The following is a 27,702-nucleotide window of genomic DNA, read 5'->3' as shown; positions in this document are numbered from 1 at the left end:
GATTTTTTTGTATACTGAGAAAACATCTTTTTTATTTTTTCAGCTTTATTGAGGTATAATTAACAATTACAACTGTAAGATATTTAAAGTGTATATTGTGATGATTTGATTTATGCATACATCATGGAAGAAAAAGCTAACACATAGAGAATGATTCAATTTTTAAAAAATATTTGATATAATCATTTGATGTTATTCAAACAGCATCGCTGTGGTACAGGCACCATTATCATTCCTATTTCAGAGGAAAGGAAAGAGACGTGCATATATCAAGCGATTTGACAAATGGCTCTACTGGTAGGTAGTGTGAGTGAATTGGAGCAAGGTGTCTGGCAGGCTCTCTGTCATACACACTTGAGAAAAAGCCTGGCTAGCTTTGAATTTGGGGTTTATTACTCATCAGCAGCATGCTGTTAGACACATTAGTTAAACTCTTTAAATCTTAGTCACTCATTCACAAAACGGAGATAATAAAGCACTTTAAGTGTAATATTAATAGAGAAATAAATGAGACCATGTAAGTTAAGATCCTTAGCATACCATCTGATACACAGTAAGTGCTCAATTAACGTTAACTCTATTATCTCAGAAAAAGGAGCTGAAAAACGCTAATTTCACCATCAATACGGAGCTACCTAATACCATTTTGTGAAATATGGCTAATATACTTTTGGAGAATTGTTAAAAAAATCTTGATCTTTAGGAACATTCAAAATGGTGTTGCAAGAAAAAAAATGAATTAAATCACTGCATAGAAGCTTGGTGGAAGCCACAGTCCCTTTTAAATAAAAATGCAAGTATCAAAAGGCAAATATATCAGCCCCTGTCATTCCCTTTCCTGACTCTCTGCTCCAAAATGCAGAAAATTCTATTTATCCAATTTAGCTGAAATAGAAAAACATCCTATGCATTATTTTCTTTTTTACAGATACAGAATGCTGCTGTATGATATTGAAAACGATTTCAACTCAGGAAGCCCATGCAATTAATTCAAGCAAGTAAATATATGTTAACTTACTGAATGTTCACAGTAGAATTTCTTTCTTTACAAGAGGAGGAATGTTTGTCTTTCTCATTTACTGACGTATTCTAAGCACACCAAGAAAAGCCCCTGACATTTAATAGATGTTCAATAATTTTTGTTGAATTAGTAAAAACAACAAATACATGAACAAAGTTGAATCTATCTACCTACATCTATCTTCCACGAACCCATTCCTTTTTCATCTTCTTAACGTTCCAAAAGAGAGGGTATCACTTCAAATATTCCTTTCTTGTTATCTTCAGCAGTAGACGCTTTTAAATTGATGTCTACATTTGGTATTCAAGTTCATACTGACATATCATAAGTCTTTCCCAAGCCTTTGAATTTCATCAAGAAGATAGTCAACATCTGCTTGTCTGGTGGCAGGATTAGAAAAGACCATTCGAAAAAAATTTACTCTGTCCCCACATGGCTGGTAGCTTATCAAGGCTGTACCTTCCTCTATCATCTGTGCTTTAATCTTTGGAGCAATCTGTGCGTAAATGCAAATATCATTAAAAGGAAATTTTACAAGCAAACACTGTCCCACATTCTAGATGACTACATAACTATCATTAGCTTGAAGGAAATTGCAGGCGATTTAAAACCATCAGGAATAATTTTTAAGAAACAGCTTAGCACAGAAAAAAAAAGCAGCACTTTCTAAATTCATACTGCAGCTCTTGTTGCTCCCCGATTCACAACTACCAAACTCACAAAATAATGCAAGTGTGCAAGAATACATTAGAGAAGGTGGAGTGACATTTTGTTCATATTTATCAGGCAATTCAAAGTATCTGGGAAAGAGGTAAAATGAGATAGGGAATGGAAAAGCAGTAGTATGTTTTGGTCTACTATCTGAATAATGACAATACATCTCGAGTTTTCCTACAAGGTTACTGTTTGGCAGCAAAACACAGTTTCTTTGTAAATTTCACAGAGAGGAAGTCTGCCTCTTTAACTGTCTTGTACAGCTCCTAAAACACCACCATGCATGTGACATGAGATCACATTAAGCTCTTGGGTTACTATTATAGAATAAAGTGTCACGGAGGCTCAGGAAAGTAGGAAGAGGGCATTCTCAACACGCTCCTCTTCTCAGAACTTCTGCTTCTGCACATAGTTTAACTTTAAAATGCTACACACGCCATCCATGACTTAACTTTCCCGTAAGTGTTTATATAATGGCAGTGCAGAAGCAACTATATATATGTGTGTGTGTGTGTCTCCTTTAGTAGACATTTCATTTAATGTCCTTCGTTATTTAACATTTCAATTAATCAACATGACCACAGAATAAAAGACATTAGTATTTGCCCTTAAACAAACAAACAAAATCTCTGTTTTGTCTTGGAATTTACTAGTCCAGTGAAATTTTCTGATGGTATAAAAAGTTGATGCCCTTGAACGTCAGAGAGTTTGTGTTCAACTTATCCTAGGGTACTCAGCATTCCTAACATAAGTGGTTGTGATGTTGGTCAACTCAAAAGTGGTGGTACTACTATTATAAAGTATATGATGTGTGCTTAAGATAGGTTAAAAGCTTACAATAAATGTATGTGCTAAACAGCACATAATGGTGGCAATCCTCTCTATTATAACATACATCATTAAGGTAAATATTAAATCTCCCCACTGTTATGATATTCAGTTTTTTTCAGTGTTGATCATTGATCCATAAAAAAAATCTCTCTCAGATTCTTACTCAGATGACCTTGTAATAAGTATTTCAAATGTGATCACGCTTCTCCAAGTACCTCTTCTATTGCTCTTAGGAACTGTAATTATTTATATTCTTGACTTCTCCACACTAAGCCTTCCAGCCCACCTAGGACTGGGATTCTGTCTTATTCATTTCATACCTCTAACTCCTATGGAACACCTGGCAAATATTAACTGATGAATGAATTGAACAAAGGGTAAGAAACTCAGATAACTGAATATTAAGCACTCAATAAATAGTTCTCAATTATATAAATGATGACTGGATTAATCTGCAAAATGACTGATGGGTTGAGATTTCACTTGGCTCCATATGAGTATTAAACCAATGGCTTAGGACCACATGACCACCATCCACCAACCAAATGAATGCAGACACATTATTTAAAAGGCAATATTAAAATTAAAAACACCACCCCATACACACACAGACTTACCTTGTGCAGTTCTTGATCTCTTTCAAAACCTTTTGGGATATGTTTAAGTCTTGGTGGGAAGTACCAGAAGCAGACATTGGTGAACTCAGGCTAAACCAAAAAGAAAAATTTTACACATGTTCTTAAAGCATTACCTAATTCCTTAGTGATTTTATAAGTATCTTTAAAGCACTACCTAAATCCTTAATTATTCCAGAAGTATTTTAATTAATTTAATTTAATTTTAATATATTTAAAAATAGCTTTCGAGGGTCTAAGTCAGGCACCAAATACAGAGGTAAAAGAAACAGTTGCTGTCCTCACAGAGAGCTCAGTCTTCAGCCTCCCATCCCATGCCCAGTCCTCAAAATATATTAAGTATGTTGATGATAGTGCCAGTGTTTTCCATGAGTAAGGTCATTCAGGTTGTGGTACAGACAGTCGATTAGAGGAGAGCACCATTGGAGAGAGGAGAATATTAGTAACTAAAATGTTGTAGTGATTCAGGAGAGAATGAAGAAAGCTTCGCTAAAGCAAAGGCTGTGGGTTAAATAGGAGGGTTTCCATCTCCAACATCTTCAAAAGATAGAACTGATCTTTGCTAGGCTTTCAAGATGAACTCAAGGTGTCTGGCTTCAGTGACTGGATCTCTTTTACAGAGATAAAGGATAGAAGAGAACTTTACTTAAATCAACTGTGAAAGCTCTGATTTCAGAGAGGAAAACAAACTATCAGGGAACGGGTAGTATTAAAAACAAACAAATAAACAAACTTCTTTACGTCTAGTTGACTGAGGGAGACTACCAAAAATTAAAGTTAATACAAGCAGAGGGAGACAAGCACCTTCCTTTCCTAATAATGACTCACTAGCGTGACTTCATGCAAGCCATTGGATGGCTGACCAGGTCTTGAAGAGGGAAATGGATATAATACTAAAAACTCTCAATTTTTTCATTAATATCTACTTATTACCTTAATAGTGACCAACTAAGGATTATTATATAATTTAAAGCCCACTTTCTCTTACGTCATCTACTATCCAGAAACCAAACTGCATACTTCACATACAAGAAAAAAAGCTAGGAACAATGAAATTACTCTTGATTCAATGCCATCAAAATCAGAAAAGCAATTATAACCGAATAGTTTTGTCTTTAAAATTAAAAAATTGAATATAGTCATCAAATTAAGTCTTTTGGACCCTTGGCCTGCATGACAGAGAACTTAAATGGAAACATTTTTAAAGCCTCAATGTTTTGCATTTAGGTAAGATAAAATATGTATGATAGTTATATGTAATATATCTTAATTTTAAATTATCTCAAAGTATTAGACAAGTAATAGTTTCAAGTACAAAATCCTCAGCAAAGAAAGTATACATCCATTAAGGACTCTCCAAAAAAAAAAGCCCACTAAAAGAATCCTTACCTCTGCATCAAACACAAGCTTAAAGTTATCTTTTTTCTTTAAAACTTTGTACAAGTATTTTGCAAGTTCCATATATCTGTTGATCTGTGCCTCAAAGCCATAGGTTCCCTGTAATTAAAAAAAAAAATTCAAAGTAAAAACTTCATTCAAGGAAGTACCTTTAGATTACATTGAAGAAGTTCCTAGAATGTATTAAATTTTATTTAAATGTATTTATTTAACACATTCATACTTATTCCAGGCTTGTGTGGTGTAGATCCTTCACAACCACATGAAGTGGTACTTCAGTGGATCCTCACACCGAAGCCTTTGTGATCAGAGCTGGTTTCATGGACATACAGTTTTGTGCAGTCATACAGGGTCCCATACTCAGAAGAGTTTCCCATCCTCAGAGGAGTTTTGCTGTCCTGAAACTCTTTAAAATTTTATTTCGGTCTTGTGTTTTGTAAGTGAAGTCCAGTGGGACAATGGATCATGCCTGTGAGCTAAGGAGATACAGGAAATACATGCCTGCTACTCCCTGCCTCCCATTCACATGTAGCCTTTGCAATGCACAGTGAGCACAGAATTCCACTGGTCCTGTGATATGTGGGAGCTCAGTGACACTCAATGCAAATAGTCCAAAGTGAGGATGCTGCACCTACAACTGAGTAAGAGGGGATGCTAGGAGCCCCAAGAGGCCACACTTTCTAGTTAAATCAGAACTTGTTTTCAACAGAGACAGAAGGCACTGGCGTTCTAAGAATGATAAGGATGGAGGAACTCTCCCACATCCTATCTTACTCACATTACTTCCCTGTAATTAACCAGCTCACTCCACTTTAGCCGCGGTGGTCTCCTTGCTGTGTCTTCGACACAACAGGCATACTTCAGCCACAAAGATTTTCAACTGACATTCCCTCTTGCTACACTTCTAAATATCAGCATGATCTCCTCTTCACTTGTTTCAGATTTTTGCTCAAATGTAACCTTCCTATCGACAATTAACATACTACTTAAAATTTTGAATACTCACCCCTGGCATTCTTTCACTTTTTTATCCTTTTCCAAAGCCTTATTTTTCTCCATAAGAAATATAGATAGATAGATAGATAGATAGATAGATAGATAGATAGATAGATAGATAGATAATAGATAGATAGATAGATAGATAGATAGATAGATAGATAGATAGATACGAATCAAATATGTGAGAAGCTTTGATTATATGAACATATGGTCTAAATGCTCCAACTCTCTTCTGAACAAATATTAGTTTGGAAAAGGCATTGTTAGTCTTTGAAATGCTTAAGAATAGAAATGATTAAATATCAATGGGCTAATTTCTTGTGCTAGCCACTTTATCATTTGCTATTGTGTCAGATTTTTCCTTTGAGAACAATCTGGTTAGGGAGGAAGCTGTAAGTAGTTAAAAGAAGAAAATACGGCAGAAAATGTAATAGAAATTATTGATGAAGAATATTCCTACTCTGGATTCTGAAGAAACAGGACCAAAGACCATTGAAATGCTTGACATAGAATGTATTACTCTCTAGAAGTTTTCCATACAGAACTTTCAGTGGCCTTCAGTGCATATTAAATTGGCAATGAAGAATATCAGGATGTGTATCCTCATTGTAAATATATCTTTAAGTTTCTTGGAAAAAAAAAATCTACTAAGACTGAATAGTAAAGACAAAGGCACTTCCATTCTGAACTTAATTGGACTGTTAGCCCAGGTCCTCGAAAGGGCAGACACCAAGATGGGGTTAAAGGTGCAAGGATTTTAATAGTGGAAGAACCTGTGTGAAAGACAGAGGGAAGGAGCCAGCTAGACCGGGAGAGCTTTCAGATTGTGAAGAAGTCTGACTCTTAAGTGAAAGCAGAAGGTGGGGAAAGGCGAGGTGGAAGCGCCCTAGATGACTAAGTGAGGTTCCGAAAGGCCCTTGGGAACCCTTTTCACCAACTCAGCCATCAAGGAGAGCCTCCTGTCCCTCAGGAATGGGAATGCCTTAGAATCCCTGCCATTTTCAATCAGTCATGGACTGGGAGAAACCTTTGGGAAGCAAAGGTTTCTCAGGGCAAATGCAATTATTAATTTAAGAGGAGCAGATGGGGCTCTTGGACAATTCAGCTTCCTATAGCATTCTCCCGGCCAAAACAGTCATTTTATGAATATAAAACCAGTCTAATCCATGTAGAAAATCCATCCAAAAAGAAAATCCATCTAAATATTTCACATTATAGTTACTCTTGAAGAATAACTGATGTTTGTAGATCTTACTTATCTTTATAACCTATTACAGTATTTTATGTAATTAATTTTATTTTTAAGAAATTTGCATTTCAATAAAAATTTCACCTCTACCATCAATGACGTATTCATTATATAATTATCACAAGTGAGAAAAAATATCAATTTTTTCATTTATATCTCTAGACTTTGCTCTTAATGCCCATCGTTTTGTCAAGAGTACTGATGGAGGCTCACAGATCAAATATTTAAATGTTTAATAGTTGGAAATCACGCTACAAACTTGCACGTCCACTCCCTTTCAAGTCCACCGTGGATATTTACCTGAACCTGACTTCTAGTGTATAAGAAATGATCTTTAATGGGAAAAGAATTCCCTTCCCCTGGTACACTGAGATTTCATTTCCTACTCCTACAGGAATGGCTCTGCTAATATAACATCTGTTTATGCACCACTTTTATGAAGTCATCTCCATATGCAAAAGATGATGAGTTTGTTTCTTCATCACTACCCTACGTGAATTTTATATTAAGAAAGACGATGTGGATTTGTGGGGAAAAAAATAGATTTTGGATTTAGGTGAAATGCCAGCTGTGGGAGCCCATGATTGGGTTAATAAATTCTAATAGACCCCAGCCACTTGTGACCTTTAGGAAGAACAAATGTGCTTTGCTGGCAGGCGTCTGTGCATCTGCACGCCTGTCTCCTTGCTGTAAAAAGCAGAGACAATGCCTTGCTTGCATAGTTGAGGTTTTAGCCTAGGGCTGCTTCCGCAGTGGCATAGCCATAGTGTGTCCCTTGCTATAAACATAGGACATGGCTTGTTTGAAGCACAGGTCCCTAGTTCAGGGTTTACTCTGCTCGTTGCAAAGCGAGGACCATGCCCTCAGCTATACACGCTGGGCATGCTTTCTGCTGTTTAGATAGTCTGTAACTCCCAAGACAAGGAACTGGTTTTCTGGTGGTCTGCTTATGTCTCATGTCTGAAGAATGTACCTTGTTCCCCTCTCCCCATGACTGCCCTGAGGATACATTAAGCCTTTGTGCCCACTGTGGAATTTCTGATCTCTTCCTGATCCTGTTTTTCCTTAAGCTCCTGCATTCCATGACACAACTGTTTATGCTCTTTTCTTTGATTGTGCACAATAAACATGGGCGTGTTTGAGAGGCTCAAAGAGTTGGTCTCTGAAGCCCTCTAGCTCTCTTGACTTTCCACAAATCCTCGAGTAATTCCTTCCGTCTTGGTGGGACTTCTGCTGGACAGAACCCACAGCCAAAGATTTAATTCTCTTTATCCATCAGCAAGTTAATTTCTTTACCTATTTAATGACACTCACTCAGCACAAAGGTTGGGAAACATAAGCTTAATAACATTTAAAGCTTTCTAGCCTAATACATGTTCAACAAATGGTAGATCCATTATTGTTGAACTGATGTATTCATTATTTCAATGCCTTATTATTGAAAGGATTGAAGGTGAGTTACTAATGTATATACAGTATTTGAGGTGGTATTTTAATGCTTATCTTGAACAAGGTTAGTATAAGGTTAGGAAAAAGCAGGTGATAAAAAAGAGTTAAAGTTAGAAGAGAAAATGTTGCCAACAGATTACAGACAAACTAAAGAAGGATCATGAATCTGCCTCTGTGATTCATGTTACAGAACCTGTTTGTCTATTTGAGTTTCATGCTAGCAATTCCATATCCACCAAATAAAAACCTAACCAATTGTTCTGGAGAAGTATGACTACCCCTGAAACTGACAGCTGAGAAGAGTCCCTTAGGATCCACAGAGGGGGAGATATGCTGTAGAGGACTGGGACCCCAATGCATTAAAGATGCTGTTAGTTCATGTCAAAGCTTTTACCTGCACAGAACCTAATGTCCGTCTTCCTACGAAGGACTGGGAAGGCACAATAGAAACAGCTTCCTAAAAGCATGTCAATTGATTAAGTTAAAAATTGTAAATAAGGAGGGTGCAGAACACATCCTACACTGGTCATGATCTTTGGAGAGACTGTATCTGCTGCCCTTGGCTCTAAGGTAGAGTGAACATTCAGGCAATAGAATGTTCACATCTCGGAATCTATATTGACTTCAAGTAGCTTGACCTATTTCCAATTCCAATTAGTAGAAGGAAAAAATCACAGTTTTTAAAAAGCAACAAACAATTTAATATTCCTAACAGATTTTAATTTCTGCCATTTGGTAGAATACGTAGTAATGGTAGAAAAGGCCAACAAATTTTCCACCTCAGTTAGCATTCTGACCTGAGAAACCAAGCTTGCCATCTGCAATTAAAAATAGAGCAGTTTCCTCGAGAGATGCTTAAGAAAATAATTTGGGAAAAGACACCCAAATGAAGTTCTAAAAAATGGAATTGTTTATACTGTGTATCCAAATTAATAGGACCTAATAAAAGAGGTGGCAAATCCCTACCTTTGCCTTCCACATTAACCACAGCTTAAAGCTATCAACGTGTCGGCCACACTGAATAGCTTTATCCCCAGTGTCAAAGTCAACGTTGTAGAGTTTATCAGGCTGGAAAAGGTATCTAGCTCGCATCTGGTTGCATGCTGCCAGGAGGCCCTGAAAAGGAATAACATAGCTACTATGTAAGTCATACACATTTCAATAAGAAACCACAACTATTTCAATTCACTTCACATTTCTGCTTTACATGCACATATAAGTAGAATTTTTGTTTGTTTTGTATAAAAATATGTTACTTCCTTAGTATTTTAGTGGCTTCAGTTGTTCTTTGGATTTCTCTGGAACAGTAGATGGTGTAACTGAATTACTACCTATCTATTTTTCTTTTAACTTTTCTTAAAAGCCTTGAAGCTTTGCTGCTCTTCTGAAATTATGTGACTATCATGCATTGAAGTTATTAATGAGTGACTAGTTCACCAGTAAACTCTCTCATGAATCAACCATACAGGTGCCAGTAAAATAAACTGCTCTGATGGCCACAAAAGGTAGAGAGTAAAATAATCCATTTATTTAATTTGGTACTTTCCTAGCCATTTCCTCTCATATAAAAGATGTTGAAAACATTCCTCCTTAGTGTTGATGAATCGAGAAATATTCGCTTTGGATGGTTAAAAAAAAAATCACTGGAGAAAAGAAACGTTTTCCATTACCAGGTTAAAAACAGTCTTTTCTCAACAGGTGTGTGTTGCTAAGCGTAACAAAGGCTAAATCTGTGTGCACTGACAGGATATAGTTTAAATATATACCAAATACAACTTTTTGAATAAGAAACACATAACAATGTGCTTATTCTATGCTGGACAATTCACAAATATTGTATCATTTGATCCTCACGGAAGACTTATGACATAGGTACTGTTCGTACATCATTTTTATAGATTGAAGAAACTGAAACTTGAGCATGGTAACTAGTTTTCAAGACCGTATATCTTTACAGTGATAAATTTGGGAGCTAACAAGAGGGCAGCTTGTCTTAGAGTTTGTGGAAATTCAGTTTCTAAAGGAAGAAAACTCATACTCTTTTTTAGGAGAGGCTTATGGATGTAGGGAGAGGACCACGATGTGGAGGTAACTATTGAAGTATTTGGGGGAAATGGAATAGAAATGATACCTTGCAAAGGAGAGGACTTTACGTATGTATATTTTGAGTGTCCTATTTACAAATGAAAATATTTTCTCTTTAGTTTACTTGAAACTCCCACTTCAATTGTTTGTTAGATAAGAGTTGGAGACTATTTAAAATATTTTAAAACAGTATAGTCAATATGAGCTTTAACTACTGGTTCTGATGTGAAGGTAAGCAACAGTTAGTCATTAATACAACAGATATTTATAATGCATACAACCTGTCATGCACTGGGACAGTGGATTTGTGATACCGAAAAGGGTGGGAAAATCTCTGCCTTGATGGAATTTACAATCTGGGTTGCAGGAGACGGAGGCGGGGGGTGAGGGCGGGGTAACTTTCACACACTCATTGTGGGAGAAGAAATCAGGGGAGATTGCAAAAAATTTGTATTTGAGCCCTAAACATTAAAGAATCAGGAATCTGAAAGTTGAACATAGATCTGTCAGCAACAGGGAGGGGAAGCAAACTCAAAAGCTTCTTAAAGGGAAAAAAAAAATGTGGCCACACTGTAATTTCTAGGTACTGAACACACACCAACAGACAGGAAAACTGAGCCTGTGAACCTGCGGGTTTCCAACTCATAGCAGCTGCCATTTTATCGATGGGGTCTTGTTGCCATGGGGTCAACTGAGCAGAGTCTGAAGCAGAGGTAACCGTTCCAGCCTGACTTGCTCTGAGTATGACTTAGGCTGGGAGAGAACAAAGACTCTTTTAGGACGAGAGGAGATGAGGTAGGTATTTAATACTCAAGAGTAAGTGAGGAATGCCAGCTCAGGCAGTTTATAATGGGAAGACAAACACTTTTATCTTTAAACCCAAACCCACTGAATTGCTTGTGAATAAGAGAGAAAGAAAACAAAGCCATAAATGAGAGCTACATAAAGTGCATCTGCACTTCTGACAACTCAGCAGAGATGGGAATACTCAAGCTGAACTTCATCACTGTATCTCCCCTTGGAAGAGATCATGGGCTTATCTCCTTGTATAGAGTTGCATTTACTGTTGATGGAGATAAAATACACAAATATATAAGCAGAAAATAATTTTATCCAACCCATAACTTTGTGCTTTATCTGCTAAAAATATATCACAGTTACTCATAGTTATCCACACTTAAAATGAGTCCTGTTTTGGCCCTACACTCTTGAGATAACAAATCAGCCAGGGGACCATATTTGACCCCAAAGAGATATTTTGTTTTGTTCGTGGTGTTTTTAAAAAGGTGGGACGTGAATGCCCAGGGTTTCTAGAGACCTCATCGCAGTCTATGGTCTCACCCCATGTCTTACCCACACGCTGACTCACTACTTGTCCTATAGTCATCTGATTTTATGGCACTTTAATTATGCAGTGGCTGCTACTTACAGATCAAGGGGGAAGGTTTCCTCAGTAGGGCAAATTGCACTGCACTATGCTAATCCCATGAGGCCTTAACTATTTTGGTTTTAAACATTCACAGGGAAGCTAGTCATTACCAAGATATCCATCACATCACTACTTAAAGATTGAAATCATTTACTTTTTCCCGGACCAGGACAGCAGAACACTGCAGGGGGACACCCATGAGTTTATGTGGGTTCCAGGTCACAGAGTCAGCCCTAGGTGAGAAAACAGCTCCAATTAGAGCTCACACTCTAGCAACAGAAAACAGAAGCCTAAATACGTTTTTTTGTTGGTACAAGCAATGGGCCAGGTCTCACCTTTCAATGCCACTGAGTTTATAGGAGTGGTTTCTGGACAGCAGCAGTCCGCCTCCCCAGGCTGCCTGCAACAGACACAAAGGATATGTGTTCTTATATCAATTCTTTCTTTTTAAATAGCACCGACTGCTTTTGCCTACGTTAAATTTATTTCAAAAGTTGATGAAGATTTAATTGCTACGCTGGATAATTATAAACTTGGCTATAATTACCCTACTTAGAAGAACAATGCATTTTAAAATCTCCTCCTTTGAATTCTCATTGTCTATTCATGACATAGTAAAGTTTTAGGTTTCTAATTAAATGAAAGAGACACCTGCTGTATAATTTCCAGAGACAAGATTTTTTTTTTAAAGTTGGCATCAAATTTGGCAATACTATAGAAAAATGAAAATATCTACCTAAAGATGTAAATTTAAAATTTGTCCAACTCTTAATCAAAGCCAAAGACATTTTTGCCCAAAGTCACTGTACTAAACTAAGAACATCAAAACTTTTAATTTCCTTAATAGCTATTAATTAAGAAATGTATATTAAAGTAATGGGCTAAGTCTTTTTTATTTAAAATCAGGTTTGAACTGTTTCTTCGAATTGATTTTCTAAATTGCTAGCTGAATATTGATATAGGTTTAGACTTTTTTTTTAAACACCTGATATATTTATAGCTCTTTCCATAATATATTAAGTCTATTTTAAGATCATTTAGGGAAGTAAGACTATTCTTTCTTGATATCTATTCATTATAAAAATTGGGTTTACAGAGAAATTTTCATCTTGCCTGAAATGCCAGTCAGGAAATTGTAAGGACTGTTCCCAGAATACACTTTTTAAAAAGGGAAATCATGGTCCAGACTGATGGATGTGACTTACATCCACATGCATCCAGAGTCTGTGCACCTGACAAATGTCTGCGATGTCGTGGAGGGGGTCGAAGGCCCCGAACACTGTGCTGCCGGCGGTGGCAGCGACACAGAAAGGAGTCTGGCCCTGGTGATGACAAAAGTTGTATCATTCTCACAATTTCATGAAGTCCACAGGGATGCTAATATTGTTATCTAAGCCTTACACTGCTGGACATCAGGAAGCTGGGCAACTTTGACTAAGAGTATTAAGCACTTAATAATTTCAAATATTTGGAGATTTTTCCAGTACAGGAGAAAGTAGCTTAACCATTAGATGAACAAAGAGCACTGCCTCTGAGTCTCATTTATTATTTCTTTCCGAATTTATTTTCCAAAAATTGTACCACAACAATGCAGATGACCAAATTCCTTTATGAGTAAATATCCTGATAGCTTTTTTTGGATACTTAACAGAAACAAAATTATCAGAGAAATACTGCAATGTTACTTAAATATTTCAATTTTGGAAGAAATGTCCTACATTTAAGGATTATTTTATTTCCTTTAGTAATTACCTTATCAATTGTTTTCCACTAATAAAAATAGGTTTAAAAAATTAAGATGCTTTTGCATGTTAAATATGTAACTGCAAAACATACCTTTCTTTTGGCTTGTAATATATTTTTCTCTAACTCAGCTGGAATCATCTTTCCCCTTAAAAATGCAAATACATATTGATTTATTATGAGCGAACAGACATACTAATTCTACCAATTAGAAGAAAAATAATATTCAAGATTTAAAATTAGTTTTTAGTGTCTCCCAAAGGTATTTATAGGTATAAACACAGGTTTAAGTAAATGTTCAGTTACCTAAAACCAATGTTAAATATCACATTATTTGAGTTAAAGAATGCTTAGTTTACTGTTCAGTCACCTTAAAATCTGCATTACTTACAAATCAGAAGGTATCTGGTCTTTCTAAGAAAGATACAGAATAATAATCTCTTTCTCTCTCTCTCCTTATTAACTTTAAATTATAAAGTTAAGACTTCTTGACATCAAGGTAGAAAAGTCAAGTATCTAAATTTGGGTGGGGGGAATGGTGGCACAAATTCAGTTGGCCTCACATTTCTTCACAGCAAATTTCTGAGGAAAAAAAAAGCCAATATTTTCCTACTCTGTCCAGCTACTGGACTAAAAGTCAGCATATCTATTAATGACTCACTGAAAGCATGCCTATTAAAGTCAGGAATAAGATAAGGATGCTCACTACCACCAGTATTATAGTACCATTTTCTAAGGTAATAATCTATTAGCTAGCTAGATGATGATGATGATGATGACAGATAGATGATAGCTAGCCAGCTAGATAGAAAGAAATTAAAATAGGAAAAAAAACACAAACCCTTAATTTGAGTACATATGGTTGTGTGTGCATGCCTTGGAATACCTAAAACTGTTTATGGAAAAACTTTTGAAAATAATAAGATTGTTGAGCAACGGGGTGATTACAAAAGTAAACTAGGTTTCTATTTTTTAAACTAATTGTTGTGAATAAATAATAGAAAATATCTTATTCATAATAGTAAAAAATATGTAAAATATGTGGGGGAGGAATTCTCAGGAAATATATAAAGAAAATCAAACAACTGAGATAAAGTATTGAATAACAGACTCATAAAACACATTTGCAAGATATTTTATATTCATGTATTTTGTAGTTCAGAACTTCTCAATATATAGAGATTTTTTCCCAAGCCAATAAATAATAAATTACTAATAAAAAACAGGCAAAGCACATGAACAGACAGATCATGGTAATCATACACAATTGGCTGGTCAGTATATTCGATGTTCATTGTTCCAAACAACTAAACATCATTTTTGTCATTAGAATTTTCAAATATAGAACTACTGACAATTTTCAGGTTTCACATGGTAGATAAGAGCATCATTTGCCTCAAAAATATTCAAAGGGCAAATAAAAATCTTTGTGAAACCGTAAATGCAGATATTATTTGAACAAATGATTCAATCCCTAGGAATTCATGTGAGAAATATTCAGACACTCAGATATATTTATGTAATTATATTCATTTAAGTACTGTCCTTAAATATTAAAATATTTAAAATTATTTAAAAAATAAAAATTAAAATATGAAAATCCTTTTAAATAAGGTTTGTGAAATTATGTTACATTTATAAAACGGATAACTCTGAAGAAATTCAAAAAGAATAAGAAGGGTCTGTATGAATTCATGGAATAAGATTTCTATGATATATTCTAAAGCCAAAAAAATTAAAAGAATAAGTTACAGATTACAAGATAGAATTTGATAGGCATAATTGTATGAATAAATTTGATATGCATCAAAGTGATCTTCCAGAATATATGTATTTTAAATAGTTTACTTATGAAAAGCGGGATTCAAGACAAATGGAAATTTATTTTCACTCTGTAGATTTCTAATGCAGTTGAATTTTTCATCTCCAAATATCATTACACCGATATTTCAATATACCTAAAACAAGGGACAGATATGCACCAATCTCACTTGTATAAGACTATATCTAGTAAAAAAAAATCTTAACAATAGGATAGGATAACTTTGGTGCTTCTGTCATAATTGCCTCTAGTTAAAATTATTGAAACTAATCTGGGAGAGTATTCTTGATAAAAGTTGGAATAAGAGAAACAGGAGATTTGAATCTTCACATGAAGCATAATGCTAATAAAACAATTGGAGAATGTGTTAAGAAAAATACCTTTCATCACATTTTACTTCAATTACGTGATCAGTTCCAATACCAAGGATTGCTGCAGCTTTCTTTACTGAATAATGACCCTTGGGCAGAAGTGAAAACAGGAAAGGCATTAATTTTCCTGCATTAGAGCGCCATTTACACTAGTGCATCACTGGCACTACGCATAGCTTTGAATGAGTTTGTGCAGGGATATATGTACATACACGTAAGTACAGCTCCCAAGGGATATTTCCAGACCCTTATCACAACATTTGCTGAGATGAAGAAGGTTGTAGTACCTCCTTCTAGACCACACAGTCACAGAACACAGCTCTTCCCATGCAGGAGGAGTCTGAACCTTCCAGTTCTCTGTATACACATGAATCATGTCATTTATAAATGCAGTGACTATACCTCCAGGTAAACCCTTACATATTATGGACAGCTTTCAGTCTTGCATTACAGAGTATTTTACAGAGTTAAGCCTGAAAAACTGAGTCAATTCTTAGGCTTCCAATTTTTAATTCTGACTCTGACATCAACTGATTTCTTGCCTTCTTGGTGGCTAGTATCTCCTGGTAACATTTACGTAATATAAACAGTATCAATAAGATGGAGGTTGTAGCAGCTCAAAAGATGAACTTGGCCTGAGTTATTTTTAGTTGCCAAGAAAATACCAGCTATATGAGAGAAAAAAATACAGAAATTTAAAACCTCAACCACATTTTCATGTCAGTGGAGAATACACAGGTTAAATAGGGAACAATTTTTTTTAATCTACATTATGGAATTTCAGCTTCTTGTGCTCATTATATTTAAAAAGTATATGCAAATGATGGCGAAAGTGACATTTGTAAACAAACATCTTCAATTATATTACGTTTTATAGTAAATAGTATTACTAGTTATTTATAATAGCTATATTATAATAATTATAAGTATTTATAATGACATAATGTTATAAATAACATTACTGTTATTTATACTAAATAACGTCATATAGTAAATAACACGCAGCAGCGGTCTCCAGCTTGATATACGCACCCATATAACACCAGTTTGAGTTTGGCGAAGGATGGACATCACAAACCTAGGGACATTTTACAGAAAACCCTGTGTCTCCAAGTACTTTTAGGTAGAAATCTCAAGCTGGGACTGCAGTGACACTTCAAGATGATAAATGTTACCACAGTAGAAAAGAAAAAAATCAGATTTATTAGAGGAAGGAACTGATTTTTTTAAGAAGTTTTTATACTGTGCACAAGGTTGGAACATTAAAACTAAAGGAGACATTAGTGGATATATTGTCAATATCAGAAATATTTGGCTGAGGACCTATAAAAATAAAGCTTTCTTTTCAATCAACTCCTTTGGTCCTAACTTGAAAAATAAAACATTAATCACATTCTTATTCCTTCATTCAGTGTTAAAGAGAATCATTAGATTTTTGAAATACTTATGGTTTGATTTCTCTTGGTAAAGATAGCAGAATGTTTTATATTTATAATCATATTTATTCTGTTAGTTTCTCCTACATTGAAATAAAATTTTAATCTTGAATTATTTTTATTGCTAATCTGTAGAGTCTATATGGACCGGAAAGTTGGGTTTTTTCCCCCTTTCCATATCAATATGTAGATCCAGACACAGAGATTACTAAATATATTTAGTGTAAAAATGAAGCAAATATTCTCCGATTTCAATTACTTTATCAGTATATCTGAGAAAATTCTTAAAAGTTGGAAAAATCTATACTTACTTGTTCAGAAACAAATAATATAATGCATGGAAGTGAAGTCATGCCTTTTGTTTTTATCTCTGGATATTTCTTATAACGGGCTACTAGGATACCATAGAGGTTTGATATACTCCCACCTATGGAAGAGAAACAGTGACTGTTAATCTAATTTCAAAAATCAGAACTGTTGACTGAAGTCATGACAATTTGAGTGTTTTCTGAAACTAAAGTGGTGTTCAGAACTGTTGACTGAAATCATGACAATTTGAGTGTTTTCTGAAACTAAAGTGGTGTCAAATTACTGATGTGATTGTTAAAATAGCCTTCCTTGAAAGTCTTGAGAGAAAGCTCAAACAACACAACTCACCACTTGTAGATTTCTAAAAACTCGGTTTGTAATTATAACCAACACCATGGCTTACGAGCATTCTCTCTCAAAAATAGTCACATTGAAATATATTTTGATTGTCTTCTGATATTTCTTTTAGCTTAGAAAATGCTTTCTTACCAGGTGAAAATATTCCATCTGCTTCTGTTTCTCCCCAGCCAATAATGTCACACATTTTCTTGAGAAGAACTGTTTCCATGACAGTAAATACTGGAGCTATTTCATATGTAAACCTATAATACACGTATAGAAATTCTACTGTGAATTATGTTACATGGAAGAGGATAAATAAATGCACGTGCTAGATGAGACTATACACATTTTTGTATTCTCCCACAGTAGACTGTGAGAGAAATTGTTACATCTTCTATGTTCTGAATTGTCCTTCCAGATCAATTACTAGTTCTACAAAGAAAGTATCATGGCTTCCGTTGTTTTGTGCAGTAGCTGGGAATTTCTTTTCCACCAAAAGGAATCTGAAAGCCACCGTCATCAACTCGGCACACACACAATACTGTTAAGGACAGAAAGTGCCAAGTGATCAAGAAAATATACATACATTTCCTAGAGGGCAAGTTAGAACGACAGACATCTAAAGCTACAATGTTTTCAAGAGAAGGGAAGAGCCTTTTGTAAAAACTGGTTGATAAATGTTTTTCACTTAAAGGTTGTACTGTGAGCAAACATACCAAAAACAAACAAAAAGGCTAAAATCTATTATGCTTTCAATAACAGCCTGAAGCAAGCGGATGGGACAAGACAATCAATGTGGGACCTGTGGAAAAGAACTCAGAGGGGACCATGATGCGGACGCTGCGCTGTGAAGTTAGTCAGCTCCACAGAAAGCAGCCAGGATTAAAAAGAGACAGCTCTAAGCTTTTCTCTATACACACCTTATGCAATAAACAGTAAGAATTTGCAATGGGCTCTGAAAGCAAAGAGTGGGGTCAGTTAGTCTCAAGAAGTCTGTATTAGTCCTCAAAAAAAAATTTAAAGACCTCTTTAGGTATAATTACACGTGGATACTGGTATCAGGCACCATGTATGTGTCACTTCAAATGCTCTCGGCTTTCTCTGTCTCTGAGGTCTTTGGACATTATTCAGGGCCAGCCACCACTCAGACACACCCACAGCCCAATCGCCTCCCACTCACACGTCCAGTCACTGACCTCCAGCCTAGGGGCTTCCTTTTGCCCTTAGGATGACGAGCCATGGAATCAGGTGGGAGTCCCAAGAAAGCCCAACCGATGTGTGGGGAGCTTAATATTCTACCGTGCAGGCCTTCAGCCACAAGCTACCTGGCTGGGAATAAATTCTTCCCCCTTGCTTCCTACAGAAGGACTGATTCTAGAAGCAGCCATTTACAAGGGGGGGGGGTCACTAAGGGCGGGACCCTACATCTCAGGAGATCATGCACTCACTTCTGCTTGTATTAAGTGGTAGCCAGGTCTTAAATGCCCATCATGTTACGCTCTGCCCTGTCCTGATTCCCTTCAGTTTCCCTCCATCCTGCTTCTCTGGCCTACATGCCCTAATAAGGCTGTAATACACAAGTCCTTGCCCAGGGCTCTGCACAAAGACCCAGACAAAGAGAATCCACTGCCTATTAGTTCCAAGAGGAATAAAGTTTAGGAAGCAGGCCTTCATAGAAGTCCATTTCAATGATGCTCATTTCTGGCAGAATGGATTATGTCAACTTCAGCTTCGACACACGTTATCTGTTTGATCCTATTTCAGTTCCGTGGAGTAGACGTTATTTTCAGGCAGCAGAGACTCACTAAACTCCACGGCTCTGCAGAGTATTAGGGTTTGAATCTGATTCTCTTTAATTCCATCCCGTATGCTTTTCCACTATCTCAGATTATGGTAAGAGATATCCATTCATTAAAAGCAGAAAAATTTGAAGGTAAAGAATCCTCTTTTAAATCCTTTCTCTTTGTATTTTCCATGTGTTCTTTCCACTATTTCTCTGTTTAAACCAAGAATCTATGTTTTCCTCACACAGAGAATGATTATCTCTTAACAATGAGATTCCAAACAACGGAGTTAGATTTATAAATTGATTTTTCTGTAATAATTTATATAACATTTAAAATATAACATATTGTCTCAAAAGACATAGTTTTTTTTTAAAGTATTGCTCTATGTATGTTTAAATAAAGGACCATAATCAAGTAATAAAAATTAAAAATAGCAGTAAACTATGCAGGTTATTTTATATGTATTTCACATCTATAAAATCCTGTGCATCATGAAAATCCCAATGATAACTAAACAGTTAAAATAAACCACAGTTTTTCCACATAGCAAAGCAGTCACTCCTCATAAATGTTTAGTTCTTGGTTTTAAAGTTTAAATTTCTACTGGCTATCTCTTTTGATTGCTAGTTCAATTGTATTAACATCCGACACAGACTGTTTCTTTCCATTTGATATCCAATCATTTCCCTACTCCTTTTAACCTGGAAATATGTTGTCCTAAAATTAACTTTCATTCAAAACACTGCAGCAGCGTACCGAATTTTCGTATAACCAAAAGTTTTGCTGTGGCAAAGGTCGAAATTTTTAAGGAAATCACATTGGAGTTTGATTTAACTTTTCTTTACTAGTTTACTTTCTTCACCTTCAAGCAGATTGAAGTTTTAATCTATATTCAGGCAACTTTTCATATACTTGTGTGTGTGTCTTTTAGACGAGTATTTGCTCCGGGCTGTTTGGGGCAGTGTTGAAATGATTCCAGTCCTAGAACTGGACTCCCAGTCTGCACACTAATAATTCAGACTAATCAGCTGAGCTTTACTACTTACCAGGAAATTCAGATCCTGACAGTTTCCAGACAGAGACCATCCAGAGGACCAGGTAAATCTTAAAATGTTAGCCAGGGAACAGGGAAGCAGCTTCTTTGCATTTCTCTCTGGGTATCAACTATTTGTTTCTGATATAGCAAACATCCAGCAAAATGTCACTTCCACAATTTACATCTTCACTCTGGCTTTTGTGTCTAATAGTCTCATATTCCTCAGACCCAGAAGGATACTCACATGTTAGTATTCGCAGTGGCTGTCAACCATTCCCCTGCAAGTCCAATCACATCTAGCCCACTGGAGAGCTGGTTGAAATAGCGAGGATGTCCTAGGAAAAAAAGACAAAATTGCAAATGGGTCAAAATTAAAACATAGCACTAAAAAGCGGTTAAATTTTATAGCAGTTTCTCAGTTAACAGGGATTCATGGATCAAGAACATCTTAATTATTTCATTTAGTTAACATTATTGAGCAACTGTCACATGCAGGGACAGTGCTCGGATTGGGGGCACATGGGCACAGAAGCTGCTACCATGTGGATCTCCCTGACTGGTGGAAGAAAAAACATTAAATCAAATAATGACACAAATATGTTTAGTTACAGTAAAAAGCACCACAAGGGGAAAGATCAGGATATTATGAGACCACTCCTAGGGGACCCAAGGCAGTCAGGGGAGCAGGAGAGGTAAACACCAGAGAAGGCGTCATGGAAGAAGTGATGTTTCAGGGAAGATCTAAGGTTTGTTTCCAAAGAGTGGAGGCGGCTCTTACGGAGTGTGACACGCAGCTCAGGAGAAGACACTGAACTGAGAAAGGGCTCGTGTGGCAGAGTGAGGGTCCGTTAAAATCGAAAGGCCAAGGATGGGGTATATAAAGCTACCTGGGTGAACGGGAGAGGGACCACCTAAAAGATTGAAGAATTTTCCCTCAAAAGCTGCTTATATATATTTTTTGGACCAAGTATCAGGTCCCTCTTACAATGACTTTTGGAGATTACTATTAAGAAAGAATCACCAAACTGGTTGTCAAATTGAACAATTTATATTCAACTCAGTTTAAGTTAATCTTCCCTTCCTTAGCTCCAAAATGCACTTCTTTTATAACATATCTTAAAGATGACCTGCATGACAGCTCTTTGTGAGTCTCTTTTGGCCTCTAGAACAAATTACCCACAGTTTCAACGTCCCCAGTCCCATAGAACCTACATAGTTTCTTGACAAGTAGGGGCTCAATAAATATTCATTGACTTGGACGGAATGCAATGTCTGGAAATTGTGACTGTGTTAGCAAAGTGTTCCCTTTTATTATTTACTTTTCACTTTCATAGCATCTTTGCTTTTTCCCTTCGCACTTGATATCAGGAAATACAGATTTGGGAGATGGGCCCTATAAATCCTGTCTACATTTGCAATGCTGGTTAAAGGAAGGAAAAAGCACTTGACTTAAATCTGTCAGAAGTGCTTCTCCCAAAAACAAATAAATGCTTCCCAATTGTCCTATTTTTCAGGACTTCCTTTGGCAATTTTTATTTCTAACTAAAACTTATTTCAACTTCACATTTACTTTATATAACTGAATTTCAGTCTTTAAACATGTCTTTTATTTTAGAATCTTATGAGCCTTTCTTTTTGTCTTATTTAATTTTTTTTTGGTTGTAAATATAATACATGTTATAAAAAGGCACAGAATCCAGTACATACAGAACAGTACTTTCATATACATGTATAGAGATGATCTATGTATCTATTCCAATATTGTAATAAATGTATTTGCAAAATACAACTTAAGAATTGATTATAAATAGGTAGTTTTATATGTTTGCATATAGTTCCACATAGAATTTAAAATATAATTAAATCTAATTGAAATCATATTGAGCACATTATTTTGTGTTATATCTTTTTATAATGATTATAATTCTATGAGAAATTTCCCATGACTTTTCTAGGACTTCAAATGATACCACTGCATAGTATTCCTCTCAAATGTTTATATAAGATAAGTATCAAAATGAGGACACTTTTGGTTTTTTATTAAAACTAAGGCAGCAATAAGCATTCTCAAATATAAATCATTTTTGTTTGTTGATCTGGTTGATCAGTTTGGTCTAAAGATAAAATATTTATGATGCTTGAAGTTGCTGGGATGTCAAAAATACATTACTGTAAGTGTCCATTTATTTGATGTCTGCTAAATACAAGGTAAGGCATCATACACAGTTTCTAATTATTAAAATAATATATGAAATATTCTTCAAGATCATATTATAAGAAATAAATAATAAGCCCAGGGATATAGTTCGTATTTGGAGCCTTTTTTTGTTTGTTTTTTCCCCAAAGATCATGTTCTTTCCAATGTGTTATCTGGGATACGTTAAAGATTTTAGAAAAATGAGTTCACAGAGCCTGTTCAAATACCATTTGCTCCTGGAAGTGTCATTGCTTTAAGTGGTTAAGAATCAAGTTATAATAATGTTAATTTAATCAGAAAACACAATTTCTAAAATATAGGATGTATATACAAATTATACATATATATAATTTTAGTACTCTATGTTATTGATTTAGAAAGACAACCAATTTAGCATCAATAATGTATATGATCAAATCAAATAAATAAAGGAAAAGAAGTAAATAAAAATTGTACATTATTTGCCATTGGGATATAAGTCCCTGACCCAAAATTATTTTATTTACTTTTCTTTGTTAATTAATGAGCAATTCATATGTGACACCACCAACTTAAACTAAACAAAAGTTTTAAATAAAAATGAATAAAACTGGAGTCTTTTTCAACACAAATGTAAACTCGAGGCTATTAATTCAGTCTCCAGCTTGGGTGCAAAAATTTGAAAATCACCTGTTTTAACACCATATTTTAAGGTATCTGTGCAGTCAACAAGCAACTGCTCCAGAGGTTCAGGGTGGTCAGACAGTTCTAAGTCAAACCCATCCAAGCCTTCAAGAAGTTGATGAGGATGATGAAAGTCCAATATTTTACTCTTAACATCAAAAGTCTTTTCGATGTAATGCAGAAGAATATTTACCACTTGTAACAGAAAGCATTTCGTTAAATCTTTGCCATCCTTGGACGGCAATAAATCTAGAGGGGGAAGAAAGAGAGATAAATAGTGAGGTCAGTAACTAAAGAGCCAAAGAAAATCACCATGGGGTAGGTTTTGAACACTAAAAATTAAAGACATTAAAAGGCTATGTCAAACAGCAAACTGAAGTAGCATTTGTCCAAATCCTACAAATAATCATTAAAAGTCCCACTGGATAACAGTTTTCATGAAAAATAAGCCATTTTTGATTAATGCTATTGGACCAAGGAATTGCCCCTTCAAGGTCTCCCAGAAGGAACTTATTTGACAGTCTTGTCAAAAAATGAGCTGGTAATTATGCTTTTAAAAGCACGTTAAAGGATCAGATTTTAAGGAAATGATAATTACTTCAATAAATACATAGATGATGTAGAATTTTATAAAAAGAATAAAGCAAATAATATTTGTTAATGGTATACATACCTGAAGCATAAGCATTTGATAAATTTGGTAAATTAGTCATTAAATCCTCAGTATGAGCATCTTTTTTCATATCTTTGTCAGTTGATTGAAAAGGATGAACAGATTTTTTTCTCATCTGTTTCCTGTCTAAGTTGAAAAAGGAAATATTTGTGATCATCAAAACTTGCTGATAATATGTATTTACTGCTTTTATCTGTAATCAGATGCATCTGAGAAATTCATGTCATCTGAAATTTTTGTTTACATTCACATGTGATCTCTGGTGGATAGGTCTAAGCTGGAGAGAAGCAATAATTCTACTGAAATTATGCAAGGCTCTTTTATAACCACATGGAGTGCAAATGATACAATTCTTACTTATTAGTTTCATATCAGTTTAGTGTAGAGGGTTAGGAATTTAGTAATTAAGACCTATCATATTTAACTCTAAATAGCAATGCCAACTACATGATAAGATCCTTAAGTGCCTTGCACACATAGTAACATTTAATTACATCTAACAATGTCTGCTACACATTGAATCCTAAATGCTCCACACACATTTTAATCCTCACAATAATCCTACAGTATTAGGACATTTTTCCCAGTATGAAGATAAAGGAACAGATTTAAAGAATTTAAGTAATAGCAATAATTAACACTTATTAAGCACATACTATGACCCAGGCGTTGTTGTATCTCACATGTATTATTCTATTCAATCTTCATACAGGCTTATGATGTAGACACTGTTATTATTAACAAAAATAGCTTTATATGGCAGAACTAGAATTCATAGACAAGTGTTTGAACCCAAAGACCATTAAGTTACCTATCCGCTTTAAAAACTAATATTTGAAAATAATGTCTTGAGGTCTTTTTCAGTAAAAGTATTAAACCAAATATCCAATCAAGCAAATAAGTCATTGTTGAGCATCCTTTTCTGTTCTAGGCAATACAGGGGAAAAAAGAAAGTACAAACTATAATTTATAAAATCAACTTGCTTGCCTGTAGCCATATAGAGAAAACACAAAGTAGTCACAGAATGATGTGTGGCAAATTTTCATAGTCTTGATTTTATAAGCTCAGTAATATTGTTTCCAGTTCCACAGGATCTTTCTTAAAACGAAATAAGCGGTTTCCCTATGTAATCCAGATTGTACTTGTTAAGACTGTAGCAAGATTAATTTAATTTTTAAGCACTGATACAACATTTAAGCATTTTTAAATGTTTCTGTATGACAAATAAAAGTGTTCTATTACAGCTTTTTCCATAAAATCCTGATACATGAAAAAATTGTGTATAAGAAAAGACAGCATAAATTACAGAAATGTAAGATGATTAGCAAAGAATGCAGTGTATTTTAAAACAAATTTCCATACTGCATGTTGACCCAGTAGATACATACTAGGTTAACTCTTTGTACAAATTTTTTTCCAGAGGAAAATTGCTTTTTTTTAAGTTTTACTGCTATAGACAATGAGTAATAATTGATGATAAATAAATTCTAAAGTGACTAAAGCTTCAGAAGCATTATTTCTTTTAAATAATTAGTTCAAACAAAAATCACATGAAAACATGAAATTAAAAAAATTCTATACATGAAATAGTATTACAGAACATTTATAAAGAAATGTAGAAACCAAAAGATCTGATATATTGGCATAAGAATTATAATCTATAAACAGTTCAACTGCACATTGGATCTACAACCTAAACTCCTTTAAATTAATATTTAATAACAAAATGCTTGCTTTAAATGCATAATTAAGACAACGTTGCTAATACGCTTCTGTCAAAATATGTTCATGATCAATGATCACAGGAAATAAGAAAGACTTGAGAGTCTGCACTTTTAATTTTCATTTCTTCTCACAAAATTTCAACTTACTTGCCAGGCTATATCCACACTCCTTGAAATCCATGTACAGTGGAAAAAATAATACCTACTTTAAGAGAATACCTGCAGCCAGTGTGCTTGTATGTGATGAAAAAGAATTTGACCAGTAAAGATGTGTAACTTCTGTCATTTATAACATAGACTCTTTCAAGGTCCTTTTTTTGATGATAGAATTTGGAGCAATTCCATTATTTGTCAAAAGGGTAGGGATACAATGTTTTTATTTGTTTAGAGAGTTAACTGAGAGATAATTGTAGTGTATTTGTGTTTAAATATCACTTGCTTTTTAAAAGAATGATTTAATGTAAAAAATAAATGAGTTTCAATTTCCCTTTAACAGTGACAACTTTTATCTACAGAGTGAAATGTGAGGTACATTAACATTCTAGGGTAAAAATGATAAAATGTATTGGTATATTAATAGTATGATTCACTTCCCTGTAACACAGGAATTACTTTTTTGCTTTTGGATTGAAAACTCTAAAATTTAAAATAATCCAAAAATACATAATGATCATCATTTCTGAACCCCTCTGACCCCATTCCCAGGAGCACAATTTCTCAAGAATTTTATCTAATGTCAACTTATCCCTTGGGATTTACAACTATTGAATAATGTGCCAGTCAATTTTTTTTTTAACTAAGCAACTTTTGAGCCTGTTAATAAAAGATCACATAACAAAACTCACGTAACAAAAGCACCTGGGAATACATTAGCTTCTATCCTATGCATTTGGGTACAATTTATAAAAAGATTAAGAAACCCTTAAAATTCACTCTAACAATAATAGAAAAAATGCTGTGAATTATCAAAAGCCATCGACAAACTTCAACCTAATCTGGGCCAGTTACTGCAACTTTTTCCTCATTAAGGAGTTCACTAGAGCCTCTAACAAAGAAATATATATATATTTGATGATTTGAAAACCATTTATTCCCTTTCTTCCTCCTTTCATTGCCTTCCAGTGGAGTTGACTGATGACTGTGGAAGTAACATACAAGTAGGAAAAATAGAAAAAAATAAGCTGCAAGGAGACTCATAGCTGCTTCCTTGTTCTAACAGTGTCACTACATCTGTGAGGGAATATCATTATCTTCATTCAGAAAAGACCCACTCATCTCATGACTCCAGGACACCTGCTCATCTCTGCTGATAAACCATCCACGTTCCTCCACTGCTTGCACTGTGAGAACACCCTCACGTACAGTTCATCGGATAAAGTTCCCATCTCTCCTTCCTCATCCTCATCCTCATCCTCATCCTTACCTATTCCTTGCTCACACACTATAACCACCAGCACTCTACGCTCAAAAGGGCTCAAACAACCCTGATTCTGAGAAAATGGGTCTCCAGCCATAAAGTACTCTATTATCATGCCATTTCTTTCTCTTCATGTTCTAACTCTTGATAATTAGATATTCATTTCTAAACATACTGAGCATGAAACTGACCCTCTCAGCTCCAAGGGAAATTAATGTTGTTGTGGTGGTGGTTTCGCTTTAGCCTCATTTCATTCATTTGTAAAACACATATAAATTGAAATTAAAACTCAACAATCTTTCTCTACAAAGCATGTAAAAGCTTTCTTACATTATGCCACATTAGATAGGACTTCAAGGGGGAAAAGAGGA

At 35.0% G+C, this 27,702-nt stretch overlaps 1 protein-coding gene across 1 annotated transcript; it reads right to left on the bottom strand.

Moving 5' to 3' along the window:
* Positions 1-1,343: 1,343 nt before the first annotated feature.
* On the bottom strand, positions 1,344-26,095 carry LOC105089013 (glutamate decarboxylase 1). The gene is made up of 14 exons (XM_064480299.1): positions 26,062-26,095; positions 23,523-23,765; positions 20,901-20,991; positions 17,981-18,093; positions 17,494-17,609; positions 15,756-15,835; positions 13,647-13,701; positions 13,016-13,132; positions 12,146-12,210; positions 11,965-12,043; positions 9,263-9,412; positions 4,591-4,698; positions 3,184-3,273; positions 1,344-1,517 (listed from the first exon to the last, which is right to left on the bottom strand). Exons 1-14 carry the CDS (start codon positions 26,093-26,095, stop codon positions 1,344-1,346), a joined length of 1,515 nt encoding a protein of 504 aa, XP_064336369.1.
* Between the last annotated feature and the right edge of the window lie 1,607 nt (positions 26,096-27,702).

The sequence above is a fragment of the Camelus dromedarius genome, chromosome 28 (genome assembly GCF_036321535.1).
Source record: "Camelus dromedarius isolate mCamDro1 chromosome 28, mCamDro1.pat, whole genome shotgun sequence".
In the NCBI taxonomy this organism is placed as follows: Eukaryota; Metazoa; Chordata; class Mammalia; order Artiodactyla; family Camelidae; genus Camelus; species Camelus dromedarius.
This window is presented reverse-complemented; position numbering and strand designations above follow the sequence as displayed.

Bases quoted from the DNA above. Each gene is read 5' to 3' on its own strand.
- LOC105089013 (XM_064480299.1), bottom strand. From the start codon at position 26,095: ATGGATTTCAAGGAGTGTGGATATAGCCTGGCAA. The intron at 15,836-17,493 runs GTAAGTATAGAT...CTTCTGCCCAAG, and splicing joins TATTATTTGTTTCTGAACAA to GGTCATTATTCAGTAAAGAA. The intron at 3,274-4,590 runs GTAAGGATTCTT...TTTTTGGTTTAG, and splicing joins AGCTTGTGTTTGATGCAGAG to CCTGAGTTCACCAATGTCTG.